We start from the raw sequence: 14366 nt of genomic DNA on the forward strand, positions 1-14366 counted from the left end.
TCGTGGAGAAGAAGTGAAGGTGGTTGGAGGGGGGGAAGTTGTTTTCATTTTTGTGTTGTTGCTTGTTGCTTTTGTTTTTTTTGTTTTTCCCCCCGGGTTGGGAGAGAAACAGGCAAGCCATACCTGTCTGAAACGCCACAGTCCGATACTGGATCGGCGGGCTGTAGGGCCCTGGACCTACACTCGTGTGCGCGCGTATTTTCACGTCGTACGCCGAGTTGGGTTTGAGGCTGTTGAGCACGTAGCTGGACTGGATGGCGGGCAGGCTGAGTTCCCGGAGTGCGCCCCCCACGCCCGTCTCCTGGTACGCCAGCGTGTACTCCGTGATGTCCCCGTTGCGCTCTGCCAGCACCGGGGGCGACCATGCCAATTCTACAGAGCAGCAGGTCACGTTGGAGCTCTCGCTGATTTGAGGGTACCCTTGGGGTATGTGTTCGGGCACCTGCAGTTCGGCCGTAGCCTCCTCCCCGAAGCCCCCTCGGCTCTTAGCTTGGACTTTGAAAAGGTAGGTGGCACCGCGGTGGACGCTGGCCACTGTGTACTGCCTCTCCTGGGGGGTGAACTCCAGAGTAGCCAGGGGGGACACGTCCTTACGGCCAAACTGAAGCCGGTAACCCTGCAGCTCCATTCCAGGTATCATAACATCAGGTGCGTCCCAGCGCACCACGGCCGACGTCTCCGAATCGTGAGCCACTGACAGATAGGGCGGCCCAGGCACTGTTGAGGAAAACAAACAAAACTTTTATCCATTTATATTTTACTCTAGGAGGTCAAACAAGGTGTGTTTTGAAGAGTGAGAATGGTGTGTGGTTTGTACATCTAGGTACGTCAATAACTAATAATAGACTGTGCTATAACATTGTGGACAACATTAAGGCTGCTCGGGAGGACAAAGGTGTATGTTTTGTATGTGATAAACTAGTTTTCTTCATTATCGAGTGGAATGTGCTTTTAGTGGGGCAAAAAACATTTTCTTTCAGTAGACTTGGACGAAAGGTTATGCAAGAACGAAGTCAGTATAAACAGACCACTAAAACCAATTTTGTCTGGGACTACTTTACACTTTCAATGATGTAATGTTGGGCCAGTAGACCTACAGTCCTCTATCTCAGTCAATTCCGATAATCACGTGAAATTCAATTCCAGCTTCAAAGGTCCTCTCAGCATAAACAATGAGCCATTTCTCCTACTCACAAATTTATATTCAGCATTGACGTATGTACAAATTGGAATTGGCACACAAAGTGACTGTGATGTAGCCTTGTCCCAGACCTGTTTGTGCTTTGCCAACTCCATTGTCATTGTCAAGCCTTGGCATGACAATTCCATAAGGAGTTGGCCAGAAAGCAGAAACAGACTGGCACCCAGGCTAACTGTGATGTGACTCTCTTACAAAAAAGTATTCTGCAAGTTTCAGTGAAAAAGATACTTGATAATCAACTCTAGATATGAGGCTTTAGACTGGATGAGCTACAGACTGGATGATGCAGTAGTCTAGACATTCTACTTCAGTGACCCAGATTCGGGGTTGTGGATGGCTCTCCTCTCTGTGTTTCTCTCCGTTAGTTAGAGGTCCCATCAGTGTGATAGAGCCAGTGTCGACACGGAGGCTTTGTCTCAGAAGTGAGCCGTGCTTAGTGTGAGATGAGTGCTGTGAAATTGCACTCCAGTCCCGTCTTAGCACAGCGATCCCACACCAGACTAGTCATCTAATGTTGTCTATGAAAATATATGAGGCAAAAGATGTGTTCTTTCACTTTATACACCTGACTCCAAAAAACTTTACCAAAATTCTATCCCTGAAATACTACCACACTACACAGGCTCAATCATAAACAAACACACACAAGCTCCAACACACACACGTATTGCGCAAGAGTTCAATTTGTGTACATGTGTGTTAGGCTACTCTGCAACGCACGTACTTTACATGCGTACATGCTTATGTGTGTGAGTGTGTTGTGTATGCGCCGTGCCTCGTGATTTAGCCCAACTCAGCAGACAGTTCCTGCCCTTACCTCATCCCTGCTGCACACAGGGCAATTTGGCCTCTTGCCCACGGCCCAATCTGGAGAAGCCAAAAATGTGTCTGGAGCCATCGCTCCCTCCCTCATTCTCACTGGCTGGAACAATTTCTGTTTGTGTGTGTGGATTTCTGCCAACTCATTTACTGTATGTGTGCACTCTTGTACACACACTCTTAGCCACTGTATAGCACACAGGCTCCCGCACCAATTGACACTCACATCTACCCCACTTCCTCATATACCCATACACTTTGTTCCTTCTTGTTAATGGGCCTGTTCTGGGCAGGGGCAAATTGAGTTGGAGCAGTAATGGAAACGCAGCAGCCTCCAAACAGTGGCGAGACGAATGCGTCTATTACTCCCCGCTAACAAACTATAACTTCAGCCCTGCAACCAGCCTGTCTTGTTTAAACTTGACTCTCCCTCCCCTCACATTCACTGCTTAGAAAGACCCAATGAGAACACCTGAGATAATGGGCCTGAGGTGTGTGTGTGTTTACAGGGTAGGCTAGGCACTACTGTAAATGATGCTAAAGGAAAACTGGAGGATGGAGGGAGGAAGAGGAGGAGGGGGGTGAGAACGAGAGTCCTCATGATGAAGGTGACAGGGGACTGGGAGCAATCTGCCGCAAAGAGGGGACAACGAGGGAGGCATGGGGGGTCGCAGACACCTTGATTACCCCCCTCTCTCCACCTCTCCCTCTCCTTCCATCACTCCATTCCTCTCCACTTGGCCTCCCTCAATCCCTCCCAGTGGAGCTGGAGGCACGTTTCCCATCAGGGCTGGCTTTAATGGCCGCTGTTGACACACAGTCGTCTTGATTGAGTAGTGGATTGGGTTTCCTACTCATTTCCTCTCCTCTCACACACACGACCGCGCGCACACACACACACACACACACACACACACACACACACACACACACACACAGTAGTCAAACACACATGAGCGCGCGCACACACACAGACAACACACTCTCTCTATTGCTCTGTAATCCCCCCTAAAGACAAGTAATACGTGTGTGTGTATAAGTGTGTGTGTAAGTGTGTGTGTGTGTATGTGTGTGTGCGTGCATGTGCCAAGTGAGAGTAGAAAAATTACCTTCAGCCATCTTAGTGGTTAACCTGCAGCTACAACTTCCAGAGAGATATATCAGGGGTTGTGGGCCCTCCTCACCCTACTGTACAGGCCTGCGGGGCACTGGTTAAGGCACTCCAAAAGTGCTCCGCTGCATTTTCACATCCAATTGATATCAGGTGTCAAAGGTAGCACGAGCTGACCAGCGTTGGAGGGCAAACATAATTGAAAATGCCTCCCCACATATACCTAATTTAGCTGTGGTGATGAAAAATTGCCTCGGCCATACTGAGAGATGCAGCTGTTTTGACAGCAAAGGTCTTCCGTAATCCCTTCCGTAAGCCCTCCCATTTTAATTTTCCTCTCTTCGTTTTTCACTATGCTTGACACTGACCCCAAAAATGTAAAGGCTCTGCTCAAACAATGTTGAAATTTCACAAACGTTCATTTAAGAACCCATTAGGCTACTAGAATGCACCACTAAGTGGGTATGACGAGAATCACTACATTAACTTAACATCTATTTTTAAGACAGAGAAGACAGAAGAAATCAAGATAGTTGAAGGAAAGCCATAAATATGCAGTGCTACAAGCTTCGGTTTGGTGCAATCAGCACTCACGTTGTGCTAAGTAGCCAATTAGGAGAAGGAATAGCCAGGGGGTCTGTGAGGGCTAGTGGCATCCAGACGGTTTCTTCCCAGTGTATTCCGGGGCCTGTCCAGGCATCCCGGGTTTAAAATAAACACTCCGCTCGGCTCAGCGTTATAGCGCCAACATGCAATCTGCTCACCTCACGGGAGAATGGAGATGGGATGGGAGGATGAAGAGGAGGAGGGGGAAGATGGAGGGATGAGGACTAATGAGAGATTCTGACTATTAGAGCGGGAGGAGAAATGGCATTTGGTGGCCTGGAATGTTAATGGACTTAATAGAACGGAGTAATGTCCTTCTGTATACAGTATATTATTTAAAAGTGTACTATGGATATATTATAGTATTCTTTATTTTACTGTTATGAATAGTTAGGGACAGTTCAAAATGTACTGGGGTCCAAAATAGGGGAGGTTTGTCTAACTTGATGTTTTGTTTTGAGGAAGGGTTATTGGGTACATTGGAAGGTAGTGAGTTTTTTCCCTGGTTTACATTCGCTCTTTTGCAGGTTTTACTATATAATTTGTTTAAACCTAGCAAAAGTTCTGCTTGCTTGTGCTCTACTGTAGACACCCTAAAGACTCTGGCAAGTGTGCTAGTCCAGTGTCACTTTGATTATGCCTGCACATCATGGTTCACCAGCAGCCCCAAACATCTAAAGAATAAGCTACAGACCAGCCAAAACAAGCTTGTAAGAATCGTACTTAACTCCCCCCTCATACTCATTTGGACGTTGAGCATTTTAAGCAGCTAGGCTGGCTATCTGTAGAAAAAATAGTAGTATTAACTCAACTTGGTCTGGTCCAGAGAATTATCATGGACTCAGCCCCCAGGTACCTATCCAACTATTTTTCATTTGTTAGAGATGTCCACCAGCATTATATCAAAGCCAGAGACTCTAATATTCACTGTTTTAAATATAAGAGTCTATCTTGGTAAGAACACATTTTTATATACCGGTGCTGTTGACTGGAACAAACTACCACAGCAACTCAAAGCCATACCAACCATAACCACTTTTAAAATAATGTCAAAAGCTGGCTAATGTGTGCAGGATAAACTTTTATTTGCCTGTATCTCTGTAATGTGTATCTATGTAATTGTATATGTATTTCCCTGTATGTAAAAAATGGGGACCACAATGGAAATAAGTCTCTGACTTTATTGTGCAATCCCGGTCACATAAAAAAATCTTTGTACTGTGTGTATATACAGTGAGGGAAAAAAGTATTTGATCCCCTGCTGATTTTGTACGTTTGCCCACTGACAAAGAAATTATCAGTCTATAATTTTACTGGTAGGTTTATTTGAACAGTGAGAGACAGAATAACAACAAAAAAATCCAGAAAAACGCATGTCAAAAATGTTATAAATTGATTTGCATTTGAATGAGGGAAATAAGTATTTGACCCCCTCTCAATCAGAAAGATTTCTGGCTCCCAGGTGTCTTTTATACAGGTAACGAGCTGAGATTAGGAGCACACTCTTAAATGGAGTGCTCCTAATCTCAGTTTGTTACCTGTATAAAAGACACCTGTCCACAGAAGCAATCAATCAATCAGATTCCAAACTCTCCACCATGGCCAAGACCAAAGAGCTCTCCAAGGATGTCAGGGACAAGATTGTAGACCTACACAAGGCTGGAATGGGCTACAAGACCATCACCAAGCAGCTTGGTGAGAAGGTGAAAACAGTTGGTGCGATTATTCGCAAATGGAAGAAACACAAAATAACTGTCAATCTCCCTCGGCCTGGGGCTCCATGCAAGATCTCACCTCGTGGAGTTGCAATGATCATGAGAACGGTGAGGAATCAGCCCAGAACTACACGGGAGGATCTTGTCAATGATCTCAAGGCAGCTGGGACCATAGTCACCAAGAAAACAATTGGTAACACACTACGCCGTGAAGGACTGAAATCCTGCAGCGCCCGCAAGGTCCCCCTGCTCAAGAAAGCACATATACAGGCCCGTCTGAAGTTTGCCAATGAACATCTGAATAATTCAGAGGAGAACTGGGTGAATGTGTTATGGTCAGATGAGACCAAAATCGAGCTCTTTGGCATCAACTCAACTCGCCATGTTTGGAGGAGGAGGAATGCCAGGGGGTAGGGAGGAATTGTATTTTCTGTTTGTTGAGATTGACATACAGTACCAGTCAAAAGTTTGGACACACCTACTCATTCAAGGGTTTTTCTTTATTAATAATGAAACACCCTTGAATTAATAGGTGTGTCCAAACTTTTGACTGGTACTGTAGTCTATTTATTGTGGTGTTGAAAACGCAAACCATGATATTGAAGCGCCCGAATTCGGTATGCTTTGTAAATTGGTTTTGTGGTGCATTGGCACTAAAACCTGTTGGTGGAAAATGTGTTGCATATATTTTATATAATTATAAATATGGCATTTAAATGTTGAAAATCAGATTTCCCCTAGCTGATCATTGTCTGCAGCCGGCTCTGATCATAGTGTAGGCCTAATGAAACAGGCAAGGAGAGTGAGCATTTTTTTTATGACACCTTGAGTTGGACCAGCACCCCTTACCAGTAAATTTCTAACTGTCCCTTAACTGTTCTGAATAGCCAGGGACTGGAGTATTCTAAGCTCTGTTGTATGTAATTGCTGGCTTTTTTTGCATATTGCACATAACCATTAATTTCAGTTGTATGTAAATGTCTGGCCCTTTCTTTCAAAGTAATTCAACTCACATCAACCATGAAGGTCTTAGAGCCCGAAGGCGATTCAAATAGGCAAGGTGACGTCACACACCACCAAGTTCTATGAATCTAGCTGTTATTACTTGGTAAATGAACACAACGGAAGCAAACTAATGTTTGCCTGGCTACCAAGACTCCTTGCTCTGCCACGCCCACGGACGTTAGTTTCTTCTCCACAATGAGTCTGGGTCTGAGTACCTCCCCGACCCTTCAACGAATGCGAACACATTCGGGCAGTCTGATTGGTCCAGAATCTGATGGGTTGGGCCAGAGCCGGAACACACGTGGGTAAAGCGGTGGTTTGAACATTCGTCATTGGCTTTGATACTCTGATTGGTTAGAGACGATCCAATCGCTGATGACTTTGTTTTGTGCAATGCCCCTCGTGCCCCTCGTCACCACAAATGACTTCAATGATGGAGTCTCAGACTAAAGAGAGCAGCGGAACAATTCAGTGAGTCGTCAGGCTAAACTAATGCATGAAGACTGCGTCAAACCTCGACTTCAACACCTACAAAAGTAGCTGGCTGTTACATGAAAAGTAATTGATCTTGACTTGATCGACTAACCACTTTGAGTTAGATGAAATTATTCTATCCTCGATTTTCACAATGTTTGTATTGATGGAGTTTTAGGCATTATCTATTGAACCAAGAATTAAGAGTTTGACATAGCCCTACTTTCAACATCTTGGCATTTCTTTATTTTGCTGTCTTAAGAGTCTGGTTGCCCTTCTGAAACATTAAAAACAGTCTCTTTGTGTGTGTGTGTGTGTGTGTGTGTGCACTCACTCTTTTCACATGCATTTGCGTTACACACTTAATATGCACCAGTGTGTGTGTATGTGTGTAAACCAGCGTTTCCCAAACTCTGTCCACTTTGGTTTTTGCCCTAACACCACACAGCTGATTAAACTTATCAAAGCTTGATGATTAATTGATTATTTGAATCAGCTGTGTAGTGCTAGGGCAAAAACCAAAACGTGCACCCCTTGGGGTCCCAAGGACCGAGTTAGGGAAACCCTGGTGTAAACACTTGCAAGGGCCCTCCCTCCCATCTGTGCCTTTGCTTTATCAAAGTACAAGGCAGGGGCTTAACTTGTCTGACAGCACAATGTCTCCCTGAAATGGGACTGGGAAAACCATGAAAACCATGAAAACCGTCTGGACCACGATTTGACTGAGCCCCATGGCCGAGCTGATAGCTCCACTGTCACATGAAAGAGGAATAGGAAGCCTCTTCTACCTCCGAAGGGGCTGAGGCTTCTCTTCTTTTCTTTTTGTTCTGCCTCACGCTTATTTATTTATTTTGGGCCGCGTAAGCCCTTTTTCCGCGCTTCAGTAATAAAAAGGGAAAGCGGGATGGCTTTGAGGCATGGATGGATGGAGTGAGTGATCAGTCAGCGCAGAATGACAAGGGAGGGAGGAGAGGAGTGACAGTACCAACGCCCTTTGCAGCCCGTCACACTACCTGACACCTGCGATAGGCACACCTGTCAAGATCAGGACCTGTCATAGGAGGCGTATGTGTGTTTGTGTGAGAGGGTGTGTGGGTGTGTGTCTGCTTTCGAGTGTGTGTATATTGAAGGCCCCGAAGCGGACTGGCGTGAATGCATACACAAAGGAGCCTCATATCTCAGCCCTGACGGCCCCATATTTGCTCAAAGAGGGCTTTCACAGCTCTCCAGTCTTGCAGGTTTAGACTGTGTTCACAGTAGCTGAGCCTTCTGGGTTCTAAAGAGGCTTAAGTGCCCTGGTTAACCTGGCCTTGCCACTGGTGTTTAAGAGAGAGGAAAATAAGGAAAAGTGTAGCCTCAGAAAGAGAAAGAAAGAGAGAGAGAGACTCTGAAGACTGAGTGTGGTATCCAGCATGAATCCACAAGCCCTGGGCAATGGAATAACCAAATCTGCCAAAACTCCTATCTCCAATCATCCACCATTCCGTCTGTGAATAGTTTGCTGAACATTTACAGATTATCTTCAGGGCCCTATCCAATTCGAAATGACCCAACTGCCTCTCCAGCAGCAACACAACAACAAAATCAAATAGGATTGTCTCTGTCTTTCAAAATGTGTCTATTTAAGCCCACAACCGTTTCATCGATAAATATTTGAATGGTAATTTTCTTTCCAATATAGGGAAGGTAACTTAAAGCCTACAGGTGCAATTAATTATGATGCAGTACTAATGCATTGTAATATGTGTCATGAGCAATGGTGGAAAAAGTACCCAATTGTCATACTTGAGTAAAAGTAAAGATACCTTAATAGAAAATGACTAAAGTAAAAGTCACCTGGTAGAATACAACTTGAGTAAAAGTCTAAAATTATTTGGTTTTAAATATACTTATGTTTCAAAAGTAAATGTAATTGCAAAAATATACTTAAGTATCAAAAGGTAAAGTAAAAGTATAAATCATTTCACATTCCTTATATTAAGCAAACCAGACGGCACAATTGTGGTACTATATAGACTGATAATATAAACTGTATGAAAGACTGACCTGCTCCTTTGGTAACCACCAGTTTGGGTTTGCTGCGTGCTCCATCTCCCTTAGTGGTGTACGCAGCTACTGTGATGGAGTAGGTGGTGTCCGGCTGGAGCCCTCCGATGACCATTTCCTGTAGGAAAGAGGAAGTAGACAAACAATATATCAGAACACCGGTCAAAACATATGACCATCACCACCTCCGCAGCCAACCACCTTCTCTTACTATTTTATCGTGTTCTGCTGCTTTTGACCTCTAAGGTGGATAGAATGCTTTCTGTCCTCCATTTTGTTTGCAGGTTGAATCCTGCTAATCCTACCGCTCCCTAAACATTATATTACTCCCTAAAGCTACAAGATGCATATGAAAAGGAGGGGCAAAATGGATATACATTATCTGAGGCATTAGCCAAGTTACGCTCACAATAAAAAAGAATATGCACGCTGGCGCATGCAGTTTTCCTTCAGCCATTATTGTCTCTGGTTCTCTTGAGAGCGGAATCTTCGATCAATGCTGATGAATCTTTCAGTAGAGGGGCTTGGCTAGATAAATGAATGCAGGATGTTTTTAGATTGGTCAGCTGGGAGATGGAGAGGTCAGCGGCGGTAAAGAGAGGACATATGTACTGTTTTCACACCAAAGACGGCGGCGGCCATATCATATATATCATGCAAGTGTTTATGAAACTGGGGAATGGGGCCAAACGTTAAGACTCAAATTATGTCAGAAATTAATTGTTGATAAACACAAGGGCCAATCGGGTGAGTTTGAGGAGGTATGATGATGAGGCAGCCATTTTAGATTTCAAGACTCTGATGATACATTGTATCATTCATGTTAAGATTGACTTAAAAATAACTGTCTAAACAATGAGACCATTGATTAACGGATGGAAGAATGAGATTTCACACTCAATCTAGGCGGGGAACCGGCAAAGTAAAAGAAAAAACAGCAAAATCGCAACACAAAACACACTATCACATCATAACACAACACGACACGACGCACACCACGACAACAAACAGTAGCACGAAGTAGCATTAAGCAGTCCAGGCACAGGGAGAAGCAGCACCCAGATATTGCATCAGCCACCGTCTCATCTTCCGCTCAGCTAATTAGCATTAGCAATTCTGCCTTTACTCTCTCTAGGACATCAATACTTGAGATGGGTCGCACCGGATAGGCTATGCTAACTTGAGAGAGCCTGTTCATAATATATAGTGTTAGGGCATTACTGATAAAGCACCCTAATATCAAAGCTCTATTGAATAGGATGATGTAATTCCTGTCTTTCTTATACATGTGAACATAGCTGGGGTGATGCAATACCCAGTGCTTTTTATCCCCCCAACTACACCGTAGCACTCTGGCGACTCCATATATACTCACGTATTCGGCTGTATCGTCCGTTTCCCACTAACCCCCCCCCCCATATAGAGGAGAGTGCAGGAAAGAGAGCGATTTTTAAAAGAGAGAGAAAGAGGGAAGAAAGAGGAGTGTGAGAGGGTGAGAGGAACTCAAGAGAAGGGGAATGTGAGAAGGGAGCGTGTTGAGAAGAGGGTGAGAGCACAGACATGTCAGAAGAAGGTTGTTGTATACAGGTCAGACCAGAGAGAGGGATAGAGGGGAGTTAGTCTGTTTTATGGAGAGCAGCTGAGGCTAGGGGAAGAGGTGTGAACTGAAGTCTATGGGGGCTGTTTACAGTGGCTTTTTTAGGATGTTACTGTATCTACTGTAATAATTGTGCATTACCTCCAAGTTGGATGACTAAAATAAAATGTATAAAAGATTACTAAAACATCCAAACATTGGCTGAACCATTAACAATTTGTCAACAGCCTGTCATAATAAGGTCATTTTTACGAAACATTTAGTTATACAGGTTATGCTCATTGAGATAAAATCTATTTTACAAGAAAGACCTGTGAAAAAAGAGACCACACATCATGAATGCTGCTTGAAAGCGTTGTGGAATAGATATGTTAATAGACTTCTGGGGATAAATATTCAGTTTGTTTGTGTACTTTCGCTTTGTTTGTCCTAGTGGTGCAAAGCTGTAATTTACTGTATGATGACACAGCACACCGAAAATACTTTGTGTATTTCCTCCACTGTTTTGTTGACAGAGGCTTTGTAAAAACTGACCATTGTGCCGGCTCCCATTATAATTCTAGCTTTCAGGGAGGACCATTTTTCTCTGAAATGCTTTCATGCCAATTTTGGTTTTCCAGCCTCAGAATACTATAATCAGCCATTTTGTGCCTAGTTGCTGTGCTCGATACGAGCCGTGCAATCACACTTTTCAAGAAGTGGACCACTGAGGTTCTCTTAAAGGGGGGTCTATACAGTCCTAATAAAAGGAGGGGAAGTGAAAGAAGGAAGGTGTGATTATTTGTTGAGGGCAGAGGAGAGGAATATTGTAGAAACATGAAATTATAAACTAAAAGGGGAGAGCATAGGTATTGTACATATTGTAGCACACATTGTAAAAGTAATGTGTGCATTTACACTTTCACAAAACTTCAAACAAGGTTTTCAGGTTCTTCTTCAGTTTGTTGTATCTGTGACAATTTTTCTTTCATATTACACTATAAAACAGCTTTTAACTAATCTTTACATGGGCTCTCATGTCACTCCATAAGAGTGTGTCATTCCAATAGGACAGCTTGATACAATGAATTGGTTAATTGGTGGACCAATAGGGGCTGGATCATACCTGGGCGTCAGCTAGCATGACATCCTTGATGAGGGGCAGACCGCGCGACTCCCCGTTCTCCACGCGCACATAGTGCACCTGGTAACCACGGATCTGGCCGTGCTGTCGCCCCGGCAACAGGGAGCGCCACATGACCTTGAGCGCCGTGGAGTTGAGCACCTCCACCTCGACCCGCCGAGGAGGAGCCCCTGGAACTGTGGGTAAAAAAAAAGATAGGGCCCATGTTAAAACACTGCGACAGCATAGTACTACAAGAGCTATTCCCCTGACAGCCAGAAACTTAAACTCTGCAGTCCGCTCACATACCCCCCACCCCCACCACAGACTGTAGGGGCAAACCTTTCAAGCACACAAAACTGTACTACACAACTGTCTCCCTCACCTGACCTCCCAATACGTGTCTACTCTGTGTCGCCGGTCTCCGGTTAAACCCCTATCTCGCAGACATAACGGAAAGCCTTTATGTGAGGCCTTGGCGTCCTGCCTTTTACTGTGCACCACACTGGCCTCCAGAGACATATTGGCTCCTACACACAGTTAATAAAATGGTGGCCCATTTGCACCGGTGTATTGTGGGGGATGGCGAGCCATCAGTTGGCTGAGTTGCTGTCAGCCTCCATCAGTGGAATTGGCTGTGCTGTGACATGGCCAGACATGCGAGGGCCTGAGGTGTGGCCTGCTCATAATCGTTAGAGGCTGAACACTAAGCTGTTAGACACCATAGAGGAAGAAGGAGATGAGATGGGGCGGCTATATCATAAATTCAATGTAGGAGGGGAGGGGAAATGGTTTAACAACGACTTTTAGATTTCCCAAGGATATTGTGATGTCGCTTGGGTGGTCTGGTTTTTATTAAGACACTTATGTCTGGGGGTCCTTGATTTGAACCACTGAGCTAAGCTATTGACAGTGTGAATTTATTCTATGTTTAGGGGTTTGGAAAAGCTATTGTATGGGCATCATAACTGAAGCTATACTATAGGTGAGATAATTTTATGGGTTGCTACTGCTACAACCCTGTTATCATACGGTAGTAGAGGTATTGCCCATTGTCTGAGAAGCAGATCGTTGTGTAGCTATGTCGACAGCCCAGGTATTGTATTTTCTCACAACAAGTGTACAGAATATCAGTATTGCAGGTGAAATAAGCTCAATTACCATCCTCGTCAGTGCGGCAGAGCAGGGGCTCGCTCTCTGGGCCCGGCCCGATTTCGGTGAAGGCGGCCAAGGTGACACGGTACTGGGTCCATTTCTCCAGCTTCTGGAGCAGCACCTGCCCGTCGCTGGGCGGCACGGCCGGCTCCTCCATGGGTTCCCCGGCACCGCCGCCGCCGCCACCCTCTATGGAGGCTCCCACCACCTGGTAGCGCACTAGGTACCCCGCCAGGGCGCCATTCTGGCTCTCCACAGGCGGGGGGCGCCAACTTACCAGCAGGGTGGTGGAGCTGGAGCTGCTGCATTTAATGTCTTGAGGGGGGGCTGAGGGCTCTGGTCAGGTGGGAGGATAGGGAGGAAGGGGGGAGGAGGTGGAGGAGACGGAGGAGGAGGAGGGGAGGAAGGGGGAAAGGGGTGAAAAACAAAAAACAAAAAGATGGGAGAGATAAAGAAAATGATAAAAGGAAAAACCCAACTCAAAAGGAGACTTGAACTGACAGAAATGTTAACAAAACAGAAACACTGACTCGTCAGGCAAATGTAAACGTAAAAGGTGTAAGGAGGACTGGACGACACAGCGTGCATAATAATGAAGCAAAATGGATGCCTCTTGTGAGATACTGGGCCAGTTCTTTTGATAGCTGGGACTATGTCACGGACTCACAGAGTTATATTTCCAGACATGTGCACAGTGGTCTGTAACACCTAGGGGTCTGTCAGGGTCTGTCAGTTATCAGCCTGTGTGTGATACCACGGGAGATATCTGATGTTAGCCTGTCCAGGCCTGCACACTCACACTATTGATTAAAGGATAAAAAACCACAGCCTCTCTCTTTCTGGCAGCCTTACACTCCTCCTTAAACTGAAAGGTGTTGTACTTCCAGTATGGGAGTTAGAGGAAGGGGGAGAAGTAGCAGAGTGGGTATTTTTATTATCATTATATAAAAGCCATTCAACACAGTGGCTGGGTTTTTTGTGTGGAGCGCTCTTCTAAAACATATCAAAAGCTACACAACTTCTAAATCAAAATGAAAGCCTGTACGTTCTAATCTGCACAGAGCTCTTAGAGCTTGTGCTCACCGAGTGAGCGTGCAAGGAGTGATAAAATGTTTCACTTCTCACCCCGCACCAGGCATTAGACGGATAAGAGGACATAGATGAGACCCTTTCTATTCAAGTCAAGATCCCCCTTTTTCTACCAACACTCGTCCATGTGAATATAATATATTATTATTCACTGAATTTGTGACAAGCCCAGTTCATTATTACTATCTAATTCATCTGTAATAGTGCTGGAATAAGCTAAATGAAAAACATGAATTCATAGAAAAAGGCATTCCACATTGATTTGCTCAAATACAAAAATGGAAATTGAATCCACAGGAAAAACAAAATACAGTATGTTTTCATTCCAAAACAAGAGCTGGAGAAAGCAAAACACAAATTGATACAAGGTACTGGAAAATGAATTGGATCTGTAACCGAGGTGACTCAAAAGAAAGAAAAACGTTAGGGTCCAAAATGTCAAATCA

General features: G+C 44.7%; 1 protein-coding gene across 1 annotated transcript in view; it reads right to left on the reverse strand.

Annotated features, from left to right (window-relative positions):
• ptprsa (protein tyrosine phosphatase receptor type Sa) overlaps positions 1-14366 on the reverse strand; it is a 207959-nt gene that overhangs the window by 47779 nt on the left and 145814 nt on the right. Inside the window, exons 12-15 of the mRNA XM_084163819.1 lie at positions 12838-13167; positions 11680-11873; positions 8978-9095; positions 124-717 (exon numbers count right to left, since the gene is read on the reverse strand). Of these exons, the coding sequence (XP_084019945.1) occupies positions 124-717; positions 8978-9095; positions 11680-11873; positions 12838-13167 (1236 nt within the window). The remainder of the gene's footprint in view (positions 1-123; positions 718-8977; positions 9096-11679; positions 11874-12837; positions 13168-14366) is intronic.

The sequence above is a fragment of the Coregonus lavaretus genome (assembly GCF_964263955.1).
Source record: "Coregonus lavaretus genome assembly, chromosome: 6".
In the NCBI taxonomy this organism is placed as follows: domain Eukaryota; kingdom Metazoa; phylum Chordata; class Actinopteri; order Salmoniformes; family Salmonidae; genus Coregonus; species Coregonus lavaretus.